The 13,008-nt window shown below is 47.5% G+C and overlaps 1 protein-coding gene across 6 annotated transcripts in view; it reads left to right on the top strand.

Annotated features, from left to right (window-relative positions):
- The window catches only part of TMEM94 (transmembrane protein 94), a 92,722-nt gene that overhangs the window by 70,505 nt on the left and 9,209 nt on the right, over positions 1-13,008 (top strand). For all 6 annotated transcript variants that reach the window (XR_004648176.1, XM_034790135.1, XM_034790136.1 and 3 more), the window contains 9 exons: positions 1,947-2,164; positions 3,248-3,429; positions 3,632-3,770; positions 5,055-5,170; positions 6,521-6,620; positions 7,894-8,002; positions 9,542-9,731; positions 10,574-10,651; positions 11,217-11,302. Coding sequence is in view for 5 of the 6 variants with exons in the window: in XM_034790135.1 (XP_034646026.1) it covers positions 1,947-2,164; positions 3,248-3,429; positions 3,632-3,770; positions 5,055-5,170; positions 6,521-6,620; positions 7,894-8,002; positions 9,542-9,731; positions 10,574-10,651; positions 11,217-11,302 (1,218 nt within the window). In the remaining variant the exon portion in view is untranslated. The remainder of the gene's footprint in view (positions 1-1,946; positions 2,165-3,247; positions 3,430-3,631; positions 3,771-5,054; positions 5,171-6,520; positions 6,621-7,893; positions 8,003-9,541; positions 9,732-10,573; positions 10,652-11,216; positions 11,303-13,008) is intronic.

Raw genomic sequence — 13,008 nt, 5'->3', positions numbered from 1 at the left:
TATTGACTCGTTGGACTCTTAACAATTTACCGACCATTTATTAAAACATTTGTTCATCATTTATAAACCCTTTCTAAATTGTTTATACATGAAACCTTACTGTAAAGTGTGCCCAAGAATTCTAAGCAAGTTCAGTGATGGTGGCAATAGGATTTTGTTCGGTTATCTCTGGGAAGTCCCATATCTGCATACAAGGAGTGGTACATACCAGCTATTAGTTGTATCTTGCCGGGGTGGATTTGGTGCGCCTCATGTCATTATTGTCACCTTTTGTCATTTGACAGATCAGTCCTGATTTGTTTTGTTGGCCTGCATTACATTGTACTAGTGCAGTGGTCCCCGACTTTTTTCGTCTGGCGGGTGCCAGACGATGAGCCCCCGCAGACCATGGCCGGTGGACGAGCATCCGCTGAAATGCCGCCAAGAAGCGGCAATGTCAATAGACGTCGCCGCCGAAATGCCGCCAACAAACAGCGTCATCCAGAGGCTTCGGCGGCATTTCGGTGGCGACGCCTCTGGATGACGCTGCTTGTCGGCGGCATTTCGGCGGATGCTTGTCCGCCGGCCAGTACGCGGGCGCACATAGATGCCCCAGTGGGTGCCATGGTGCCGGCGGGCACCGCGTTGGGGACCACTGTGCTAGTGTGTCTGGCTATCTTCAGGCGTTAAGACCTGTTACTTTTTTAAATATTTCTTTTACAAGGCATTGATTAAAAACTCTGTGTTGAGTAGTTCTGGCCCAGCCTAATGTTACCGCTGCAAATTTAAAACAAACATGGAATTTTAAGCTACTCCAATGACTGCGTGTTGACAATGTGCCTTTAAATGCAGCTATTTGGAACTGCACCACTGGTGTACTGTGATGGAGGGGCTCTTTGTTCAACTTGCATTGGCTTTGTGTCGCTGCACCATGCAAATCTATATAATATTGTCATGGTTCAGTGCTAGCTGCATCTCTCATTCCTTCCTTTCTCTCTGAGTGCACTCCCTCTAGTTCTTAGGCCTTGAGCCTTTGCCTTCCAGGGTAGAATCCTGTGATGCTACAGCATCCTGTATGGGTGTGTGCCAACCATGATTGCCCAGCAGGTCCAACTGCATTCAGCTCTCTGCCATTCTTTCCTTCGGGAGCTGTGACCAGTGACGAATAGAGTGTCCCAAAACAGTCTTCTTAAAACAATGTATTGTTTAATCTTAACAGTGGGAGCACAGCATAACATGAGAAATGGGTTTTTAAAACAATAAATTGTCTGGATGCATATCTGTCTGAGCTAAAGGCCTGTCTTACCCCAGATCCCTCTGACCTCCGAAGTCTGGGTTCACATTTACCCAGAAGCCCTGTCTCTCCCTTGAGAAGTGTGTGACTTTAAACCCTCATGAGTCCTCTGATCTCCCTGCTCCCCTGATAGGGGCTGAGATCTGCCTGGGGAAACCTGTTTAGTGAGATCTGCATCACAGCCAATGGCTCCAGCATTGTCCACACAGTGTTTGCTGAAGTGTTATCTGGCCTATTGCTCTCTTCCTATTCACAAGTAAACAGTCTTGTTGGTGAATTAATCCCAAGTACTCATGCAATGAACCCCCTGGCAATAATCAGACAGCTACATAACACATCTAGTGTTCATAAATTCTCACAGGCAGCCCAATTCTATCACAAATATGCTACATTAGTTTGTCTGTTCACCCCTCTGTGGGTGCATCACTGCCTCTTACAGGATGCTCAGATGCTCAGGTCTCCCTCTAGTGGCTGTAGCTCAAAGAATACAAGCTATAGGAGTGGTCTCTTTAGACCAGTCTCTGATCTGTGTTAGAAACAAACTTATAGGGAGTGGTCCAGGAAACTTGTATTGCTGATTTCCTCCAGCCCAGAGCTCCCAGAGGTTATACTGGTGTCAGAATGGCAACATGCCGCTGATAGCTTTTGCTATTATCTTGTGTCTTCCATATAGGAAGAAAGTGTTGGATTTCTACCAGCGAGCATGTCTCTCAGGCTATTGTTCTGCCTTTGCCTACAAGCCAATGCACTGTGCCTTGTCCTCCCAGCTCAATGGCAAGTGCATAGAACTGGTGCAGGTCCCTGGACAGAGCGCCATCTTCACATCCTGTGACCTTCCTGGGACTACACCCATCAAACAGAGCAGCAGAAGGAACAGCTGGAGCTCTGATGGTATGTCTCTCTCCTCTTCCTTGTGGGATGTGTTGCTGAGCTGGGTCTCCCATTCCCAATCAGTCTGGAGCTGTAGCAGCTTTGCTCTCCAAAGCAGTGGTTGGAAATTGAGATCTAAGCATTCCCTTAAAGGGAAATAATTCCTTATGCTGCTGGCAAGTGTATTTCTATCGTAAAGTTACCTAAATTTGTAAGACAATAGTTATGCTTGAGGGTAGTCTAATTTATTAAAGCAGGGGACTGAGACTCAGGACTCTGAAAGTTCTGTTCCTGGCTTTGCATCTGTGCAATCTTATACAAGTTACTTATGCTGGGTTTTTCAAAGGAGTCAGGAAGTGCCTAATTCCCTTTGATTCCTTTGGAAAATTGCGGCGCTAACCCCTATGTGCCTCAGTTCCCCATTCTGTAAAATGAGGTAACATGGTTTCACGTGGGAGTTGGGAGGCATAATTAGCGATTATACAATGTTTCATTGTACAATTTCTCGTGCTACACCAGGATCCTTTACTGTGTACTGTATCGAGATCACGTTAATCACACCCTGATCTGGTGAAGGAATCCTGTCAGTCTAAATCCTTAACAAGTCATTCTGGAGCCACTGCAGCATCCCTAGAGAGAACGTGTTTGATCCAATTACTTGAGATCAACTCCCCTTCAGTTTCATGGCTGTCAGCTTCCTCCAGACTTGCTGTGTTGTTTAAGCAGAGTATGATGTACTTAAAATGCATATGTGTACATCATGCAGCACATGTACTGTGCCCTTCCCACCCCTTTCTTGTAACTGACTAGCATCCTTTATTTTATTTTCTTCCTTCCCATGCTGTGTGTGTTTTTGTGCTGTGTGTGTTTTTGCACTGTGTTCTTGGCTGCATGTTGGGGTGTTTAAAACTCCTTTTGTGACTGTGTATGATTGGGCAAATGGGTGTCTTTCCACCTGTTCATCTATACACGTGTGTCTGCATGTTTCTGTGCATATGGGTGCCTGTCTCCATGTGGTCATGTCTCGTTATCTGTGTCCGTGTGTGCACGCACATGTGGGTGTTTGTGTCTCAATGTGATTGCGTGTTGTTTGCATGCCTGAAGAAGGGATCGGGGAAGTGATGGAGAAGGAGGATTGTATCCAGGCTCTGAGTGGTCAGATCTTCATGGGAATGGTCTCATCCCAGTACCAGGCCCGACTTGACATCGTCCGCCTCATTGATGGGCTGGTCAGTGCCTGCATTCGTTTTGTCTACTTTTCCCTGGAAGATGAGCTCAAGAGCAAGGTAGGCTACATCTCTGCTGTATCCCTTTCTGAACTTGCTTGGCCCCTGCCTTGAAGTTCATCCCCATATAGTCCGAGAGTAACCCTACAGAGCTGCCTAATGGTCTCAGTGGCATGTGCTGGTCAGGGGGCATCTGTATGTATTGACCCCAAAGCACTGGTCCCTGCATCAGCTCTGTAAAATCTTGTGTGCTCTCCCCCAGGTCTTTGCTGAGAAGATGGGTCTTGAGACCGGCTGGAACTGCCACATATCCTTAACGCCCAACGGAGATGTGCCCGGGTCAGAGATTCCTCCCTCCAGTCCCAGCCATGCAGGTTCTTTGCATGATGACCTGAATCAGGGTGAGAGAACTTCCCTCTGGGAAAGGTGACTGTATGATTCAGAGGCGGGGTGTGTCTGCCTGTCGCTAACGAATGTGGTGTATGGTAAGCAAGATAGGATGCTCTGGTTGGGGTTTACTAACCAGCAGTGGAGTTCAGCTGTGACTCGGTGGCTTCTCGCCACAGCTGCCAGTTGGGATGTGACTAGGTGGCTCCCATTGAAGGATGAAACCAGGAATCTGGTAAGGATGAGCTGTCCAGTTTATCCCTTCAGCATATGTATATCACATAGTGAAACCTGCACTAATAACCCTGAAGAAAATAGGCTGCTGCAGTCTTAAGAAGCCACTCAAATGTTCCTCACTGTTTCCAAGACAGTCCTGTTTAACCTGTACTTAACCCACTAAAACCAGTCCTAACTTGTTAGAATTGTGAGCCCAAACCTGAATGTGCATGACTTTGTGTGTGTGAGTACCATGCAGTCATGGTAATTTGGCCACTCACGTGGCTGTTTAGGAATCTAACTGCTGATTTGTGCGCACACTTACTGCAGTTCCATGCAGAATCATGGGAGCTGGGTGCACACACACTTTTGTGCATGTAACTATCATGATTGTGTACACAATAGCCTACCGTGGAGTTGTTCATTTGCAGTTCCAATTTTTGCTACAGCCTTGATGTAGCTGTTGAGGGCATGTTTGAGCCCAGGTTAACTGACTCAGGCTTGCGCTGTGGGCTAAAATAGCAATGTAGGTGTTCCTACTCAGGCTGGAGTTTGGGCTGTGGAACCTGGTGAAGGGGTAGGTCTCAAAGCCAGAGCAGCAATGTCTACACGGCTATTTTTAGCCTCATAGCGCAAGCCCGAGTCAGTTGACCTGGGCTCTGAGACACAATGCCACCGGGGTTTGTTTTTTTTGCAATGTTGGACTTATCCTGTGGGTCTGTCTCTTGTCTGAAAGTTGCTCTTCTTCCTCACTTTAGATGTGATTTCTCCAATCTCTGCCCAGAAGACAGTGTGAGCAGGGAGAAAGACGGCAGAGCTAGAGCTATCATGTGTCAAAAGATTAAAGAGACTAGGCTCATGCATCTGCCTCCGAGCAGATTAGTCATTTAAAAATCTTTTATTTTAAGAGACAGTTGAGTGGGATCTGACTGCAGCTAACCTAGAAAATCAGGGCTTGTGTTTCCAGGCTTCCACAGTTCCACGTGAAGGTGCTGTGTGTGTTGCAAGGGCACATGGCTGGAAACGGTGCAGTGTAGACAAGGCTGTGCTTATTTTTACCACTGCCTTTCTCTCTGCTTCAGTCTCTCGAGATGATGTGGAGGGCCTGCTGCTGATGGAAGAGGAAGGGCACTTGGATCTCATCAGCTTTCAGCCAACAGACAGTGATATCCCAAGCTTCTTGGAGGACTGCAACAGGGTGAGTGTATCTTTCCTTCTCCACGCCACACTGACTCTCTGGTTAAGAGCAACACCTAGGTGCTTTCCAGGAGCGCCACCCTCACGTAAGCCTTGTTTGTTAATTAGTTCGTGTTGTGTCTCTTGATTCTTCCCAGCTTGACATCAAGGACCTGCACAACTCTCAGCACTAAGTAGTTCAGTTTTGCCCCTTTGCAAGCTCTCCTTCCTTCTTCCCATGAGAAGGTTTAAAGAGTGCTAGCTGATTTAGGAGTTGAGGTGACCATACACAGAACTGCCCAGGAGGCTGTGAGGAGAAACGAGGCTTCTTTCTTTCCGTCTGGATTCCCTACCCTTCCTCCTCCAAATGTGTGTGTGTGGGGCGGGTGGATAATGGTTGGTGGTCTTTTTGGCAGAAAACACTTTTCCCCTCCCCCAATCTTGGGCTGCAGCAGGCTCTGTCAGAGCAGATCAATGACTGGGAAATGCCTGATGGCTCACATAAGTCTGGGAGATGGCATGTAGCTTCTACTGGCCTCATAGAGACACATATTTAAAACCACTCCAGTAGGCCGCTATTTAGAAAAAGAAAACTTATCTTTTTAAATTTCAGCTGGGTTGCAGATGAAATACCTGCCCCTTCTCCCCACCTACCCCACAGACACACTAGGAGACAGCAGAGAGTCCCAAAGAGCCTGGCTTTTAGACAGGCAATAACTCACACAGGGAAAGTACCCTTCTCTCACTGGCTCAGTTTATATCCCCATCCTCCCCCTGGAGCTATTCCCTCTCATTCCTTTTTTCATGTTAATTTCTCCCTCCTGCTCCATCAAGCAACATTCCCCCCCTCATATCCCTGACCAGTCTCTCCCCCTTGTGGGGCAGCCGTTGTGCAAAGTGGTCCTTTTTGCCCAGGAAGGCTAGCTCCAGCAGCCGGGCTAGCCTGACATCAGCTCTTGACTTAATTGGTTGTCCTGGGCTGGTGTTCCAGGTTGAATTGAAGGATTCAATCTCTTCCTAATGCAGTGTCTGAACTAGTGTTCTGGCTGGATGCTCAAACGCTAGTTAAATCCCTGACCACTGTTGGATCATGCTGCATCTGCAAAGGGCAAATAGTGAATCATGGGGGAGAGCATGGGCCAATCGGCATGTGAATTGCAAAGTAATGCTTCAGCAGGAGCCGTGTTTTACACTCATTTAAGAAAGCCAATCTCTCTCTATAGTGGACAGCAACTTAAGCCCGATCCTGCAATCGCAGGAATCTCGCCCCACAGAGATTTGAGTGCAGCAGTGGGGAGGGCTGTAATCACCACCTTGATATTAATTTACAATTTTCTCCTGCCACCTTAATCTCTTTGTTCTTCCCCTACAGGCCAAACTTCCTCGAGGGATCCATCAGGTCAGACCTCACTTGCAGAACATTGACAATGTGCCTTTGCTGGTGCCCCTCTTTACGGATTGCACCTCAGAGAGTAAGTGACCGCTGGGCTGGGCCTGTCCCACATATCAGCTGCCAAACATCTTCTCCAGATAGTTGCTGTGGGTCATGAGAGCGTGGAGGGGTGGGGAGACCCTGCAGCAAACTGGGAGGGGGATTCTGGGTGGATGAGCCTCCATAGCAATCTTATGTGCTGAGGACCAGATCAATGGGAGTTTTACCATTAACTTGCTATAGTGAGCACAACCCCTAAGAAACTCCCCCTGCTGATAGCTTTAATAGGAGTTACAGAAATGAGCATCTACAACACTGCTGCTCATTACTTAATAATAAGTGTTAGCAACCTGCAGAGGAATTTGGAGGCTTTGATCTCCCCTTGCAGTGATCATTTGCTTACATGGCTCAGAAATCACTTCCTAGAAGTCATTTCCTACTATGGCAGTGGTATTAGTGGACTACCTGACTACCACTAGCTTTCTGCATGACTTTGTTTATATCACTTCCCCCTTGGTGCCTTAGTGCCTTCATCTGTAAAATGGGGATAATGCTCCTTGTGAATGTGGGTAAAGTGACTCAGTCTTGCATGAAAGTCGCTATTTAAGTGGGAAATCCTTATTTTAAATTATTTCCCAGACATTTTTTAACAAGGCCTTTGTGCTCTGCAGCCAAGTCCATGTTAATTGTAAGCTCAAGGAACAGTGCCCCATGCAGGGGAGGCAAAGGTTCAAATGGCTCTGGATCAAAATTCCACCCCTTCCCTCCACGGGCAGGTGCGTAGGGTACCAGGAGAGCAGTTATTTCTTTCCAAAGGCATAGACTGAGCTAGGATTGGATTGCATACACCTGTCCTGAAGTGGCAAGAACATTTAGTGAAGTGAGAGGATGATTTTTGCCTTCCCTTTATTGGAGGTTAGATCATAGAGCTTCCTGGTGGGGGAACACAGTGTGGGAAGAAGAGGGGTTTGTGTGGACAGTTAAAATAAGGCTTCTGAGATCTGTTTTGGAGGGTCTGTTCTTGATGTTGGTTTATAACTCATTGGGGAATGCCTAGTAAATGTAAAGGGCAATATCTTTTAACCTCAGATCATATATTTTTAAGGTCAGAAAGCTGATGGGCTTAGCCTTTGTTGTCTGAAGGACTCAGTTCCAAAGAGCAGTCTTGAGGTGTGTTGATCTGGTAACCTTTAACAGGTTTAACTGTTTGTCTCCAGAAATGAAATCAGGGTGAGAGGAGATTTAAAATGCTGCTGTGCCAGTGTTTTACATGCTGCGGTAAGGCATTGTCTCCCTTTGTCATTCTCTTGCAGCCATGTGTGAGATGATCAAGATCATGCAGGAGTATGGAGAGGTGACCTGCTGTCTGGGGAGCTCTGCCAACCTGCGGAACAGCTGCCTCTTCCTGCAGAGTGACATCAGGTGGGAAAGCCGGGTCTGGACTCCTCAAACTGGTTGGTTGTTGCGTGTGTGAGGAAATAGCGGCTCGCACTGCTCACAGTTGACGTATTCCATTAGCACCAGCCTTTTTTTTTTTTTTCTTCTGCCTTGAGAGGTTTTTGAAACCACCTATCTTTGGGTGGGGTGATTGCTCATGTCGCCTGGCAACGATACTAATCAATTTAGTAGTGTAGCTTAGTTTGTGGGAATAAATTATTTGGAAGGGGAGTTGGACCCACGTTTTTAAAGGTATGTGTGAAAAGCACCTGATCTGCACTATACAAGTCAGGCTCGTCTGTGCAAATGTCCATACTTGTGCACTTGGGAGATGCGTCAGATGCATGTTGGTATTCACCCACAAAAGCTTATGCTCCAATACGTCGTTAGTCTATAAGGTGCCACAGGACTCTTTGTCACTTTTTACAGATCCAGACTAACATGGCTACCCCTTTGATCCTTGGGAGATGTATGCTTACTTTTGCACGTGTGTTTTACAAAAAACTGGGGAGCTTTCTGTGTAAATGCTGCAAACATAGATGCACGTGCTCAGCTGGATGTCTGCATATAAATGTTCTATCTAAATCGAGGCGAGATTTCCGTGTGTTCCAGAGGATATGCACATGTTAAGTATTTGTTGGAGATTGAAGGGATACTTTTTAAAAAGAGCCTAAAGGACTTAGGAGCACCCTGTTTTAAAAACTACAAATACAGGGTAAAATTGACTACAATTGTTTGAAAAATAATAATGTATCTTGTTTTTATATCAATTTTCTTGCCACACCAGTTCCTTTCATGAATATGCCATGATGTCTCCTAGGTAAAATTACAACATTTTATCTACTCCTTTGTTTCTGTAAACTTGTTAAACCTGTGAGGCGTTTTTGGCAGTAATGTATCGGTATTACTACCTGTCTGCTTTGCCCAGGCCACGTTGGACATGTATAGTATCAAGGATCATTTCAAGGAGTGCATTGTGCATTGCTTGCACATTTTGCAGCCCATTGCATTACCAAGGAATAGATGGGCATTACTTCTTGCACTGTTGAATAAAAGATTGACCTAAGATTCCTAGAGCATCAGGCTTAGTGTGTTAGACTGCATTTGTCATTGGCTGATCGGCCCCTCATCATGAGTCAGATCAATTGTAGACTGAGGCCAAAATGTTTCAGAGATGACGAGTGATCTTGGGTCATCACATGAGACACCATCAAGGAGCTTGATTTTCAGAAAGTGCTGGGCACCCATCTCTTACAAACCTGGGCCCTCAGATTGGGCCCCCAGAACTGAGGTACCCAAAATCCTTAGTCACTTCTGGAAACCTGGGTGTTAATTGAAAGCAGGTGGGATTTGCTCCTAAATCCATTGGGCGCTTTCGAAACTCCCACAGGGAGCCCTAGGTGATGTATTTACAACATGTGTATTGTGTGAATATACATCTTATGTACTTGATCCTTAGTGTGCACATGGTTTTCTCCGCATGCGGTGGTGCCTTGCCTTACCATTGCACTGTTGTCTGTGCAGCATAGCGCTGGATCCCCTCTATCCATCCCGCTGCTCCTGGGAGACTTTTGGCTATGCCACAAGCACTAACATGACACAAGTCTCAGATGACCTTACACCTCTGCAGCTCTCAGGCCAGCTCAACAGCTTGCCCTGCTCCTTATCCTTCCACCAGGAAGAGAGCATCAGTATCATCCGACTTATAGAACAGGTGAGTCTGCTACATTTCCCCCTTTGGTTGGCCGATGGTCTGTCTATCCATCCAAAACCACAGCCTGACTCTAAAGATCTCCAGTCCTAATAATCCTACCGGTCTGTCCCGAACAGCAAAGCAGGAGTCTTATGTGGCCATTTTAGCAGTGGTGAGGCCTCCCGTTCAGCTTCTTTAGCCCCTTTGTGAACTACATCCATAGCACTCTCTGCTGATCCCCAGCTGCCCTTTGCTTGGCCAGCATCGAGGAGATATTATTCTACCTGACTTCTCCCTTTCCAGTGAAGCAGGTCAGACATGGGAGAGCCAGGCAGTCAGCATGAGAATGTCATAGCAAATAGTTTTGGGTCTATGGTGAGACCTCGAAGTGAGTTCTCTGACGGGTGTAAAAGCTTTGCTACTCAAAGATGCAGCAGGACCATGGGAGGAGGGAGTACATTGTGGCACCAGGATCCTGACTTTAGTAAAATGGGTAAGGAACGTGCCTATGGAGGTTTCCAGGCAGAAAAGCCTTTACTGCAAAGTTAGCATTAAACCTGGAAAGGCAAAGATGTTTGCAGAGGTTCAGCTCCAGGCTTAATTCTGCACCTACACCCCTACCATCCTCTACAGCTGGGCTGGAGACCCTCTCCCTTGCCCCACACCAAGTTTAACTCCTCTCCCACTCTCCCCATACGGGCCAGAGACTCTGCCTCAACCACCCAAAATATTTCCTGGGAGGTCGAGGTCGTGGTCGTGGCTGCGTGGATGTTCCATGCCAAGTGGGTATAAGCTCCCCTTGGGCTCCTTGCAGCAGGTACCCTCCCAGTGATTGCCCTGTGGGGGCTTGTGCTTCCTTGCAGGCCAGGCATGCGACGTACGGGATCCGCAAGTGTTTCCTCTTCTTGCTGCAGTGCCAGCTGACTCTGGTGGTCATTCAGGTGAGTCCCCGACCCTCGCGGGGCTTAGGGGAGGAAAGCTGGGGGGTATGTGAGGATGTAGCCCAATGGGGTGGGTCAGCCCTGGAACGGGGTGGGGTTTGGCTTTCTCCAGGGTTTATACATCTCTTATGGTCGGGATCCTGTGTATCCAGTACGCACATTGCTAATTGAACATAATCCTATTAATGAACACTCTTTGATGAGGGCAGTTACTATGCTAGCCATGATAAGACTCTGGTTGCCTCCTGGCCTAGACTGCCCTTCTGCTTAGGGCTAACCTCCTGCAGGGAATGTTCTTTGGCCCCCTCTTGCCCTGTGTTGTAGCCTGGGGTTTTGGGTAGGCACTGCTGTTCCTGGAGAAGGCAGTCTCTAGCCTTTGCCACCATGCAGTCCAGAGCAGCAGGCAGGGCTTTGCAGCGCATCTCCAAAGCAATCCAGATTCTCCAGTATCCAACCGGTCCCTGCGCCTATTGGGGTGGGGCACAGGGAGAAGCAGGTGGGGGTGTGGTTGCTCTCCCAGTCCTTTTGCTGATCGTGCCTTTCTCTGTGGGGGTTCTTTGTTCAGTTCCTGTCCTGCCTGGTGCAGCTGCCGCCCATTCTGAGCACCACGGACATCCTATGGCTCTCCTGTTTCTGTTACCCGCTGCTAAGGTGAGTGAGTTGAGGGCATCTCCCTGGGTACATTTCCCTTTACTGTGGCTTTGCCATCTACAAAATGGGGCTAATATCTGCCAATGCCTCTCAGGGACATTGTGAGGGCTAACTGACGCCAGTAAAGGGCTGTGAGTTCCTTGCTGAAAGGAGAAATGTTGAGAGATTGTTAATGCTCGTCTGTGACTTGGCTTCGTTAGCCCTGCCCTTTGTTATGGAGCCCTTGTAACAGGCTTCCCCAGATGTTCACCTCAACCTGCTATCATACGTGAAAACTGCAAACTGCCTTGTCCATCCCAGGATTTCCCGTGTGCTCGTGACGGCGTGTTGGTTAACGTGGTAAGGGCACACCTTTCCTCTTAGTGTGGCTCCGTGCAGAGAGCAGTGGTGCTCATCTCGTGGAGCTGAAAGAGCTGTCTTTGGGGAAAGCTGGAGCTGTAAGGTGTCAGAGAGCTGTCCTGGCACTATGCTGGGAGGTTTAGCGTCACAGTGTCATCGGGACACGAGGTCACACATTGATACGATAGTGTGGGGGTCAGGAAATTGTGGTATGGCTGTCTGCTATGTGGCTGAGACTCTGCAGTGACAATGCTGCTCTGGCAGGGGATGGGATGGATGATCTAAGGGGTGCTTTACTCATCTCTGGCTTCAATGACCCTTTAAATATGCCCTCTCTCCTCCTGTGCTCCTGGGTACTGTAAGGAGATGAGGGATGTTTCTCCTTTCTTCTCTTGCTCCTGTGAGCGAGGAGGCAAGAGGGTGTGATTGTTCTTTATTCCTCCAAGTTCCCCTCCTTGCTAGTAGAGGGAAGGAAGATTTTGCCTCTTCCAATGTCCTTACAACTTGCCTGGTGGCTGGGAAGGTTGGAGCTGCGCTCAGTGTGGAGATCACTCATGATCAGGCACAGCCAGAGGGGCTGCAGCTTGAGTATCCCTGATATGGCCGTTCAGAGTGGTAGCCGTGTTAGTCTGTATCAGCAAAAAGAACGAGGAGTACTTGTGGCACCTTAGAGACTAGAAAGGTATTTGGACATAAGCTTTCGTGGGCTAAAACCCACTTCATCAGATGCACGCAGTGGAAGATACAGTAGGAAGATATATATACCCAGAGAACATGAAAAAAGGGTGTGGCCACACCAACTCTAATGAGGCTAATCAATTAAGGTGGGCTATTATCAGCAGGAGAAAAAAAACTTTTGTGGTAATCAGGATGGCCCATTTCAAACAGTTGACAAGAAGGTGCGAGTAACAGTAGGGGAAAAATTAGCATGGGAAATAGTTTTTACTTTGTGTAATGACCCATCCACTCCCAATCTTTATTCAAGCCTAATTTAATGGTGTCCAGTTTGCAAATTAATTCCAGTTCTGCAGTTTCTCGGAGTCTGTTTTTGACGGTTTTTTGTTGGAAAATTGCGACTTTTAGGTCTATAATTGAGCGACCAGGGAGGTTGTAGTGTTCTCTGGTTTTTTAATGTTATAATTCTTGACGTCTGATTTGTGTCCATTTATTCTGTTGCCTAGAGACTGTCCGGTTTGGCCAATGTACATGGCAGAGGGGCATTGCTGGCACATGATGGCATATATCACATTGGTAAATGTGCAGGTGAACGAGACTCTGATGGTGTGGCTGATGTGATTAGGTCCTATGATGGTGTCCCTTGAATAGATATGTGGACAGAGTTGGCAATGGGCTTTGTTGTAAGGATA

The sequence above is a fragment of the Trachemys scripta genome, chromosome 14 (genome assembly GCF_013100865.1).
Source record: "Trachemys scripta elegans isolate TJP31775 chromosome 14, CAS_Tse_1.0, whole genome shotgun sequence".
In the NCBI taxonomy this organism is placed as follows: domain Eukaryota; kingdom Metazoa; phylum Chordata; order Testudines; family Emydidae; genus Trachemys; species Trachemys scripta.
Note: the sequence above shows the minus strand (reverse complement) of the source record. Positions and strands in the feature narration are given on the sequence as shown.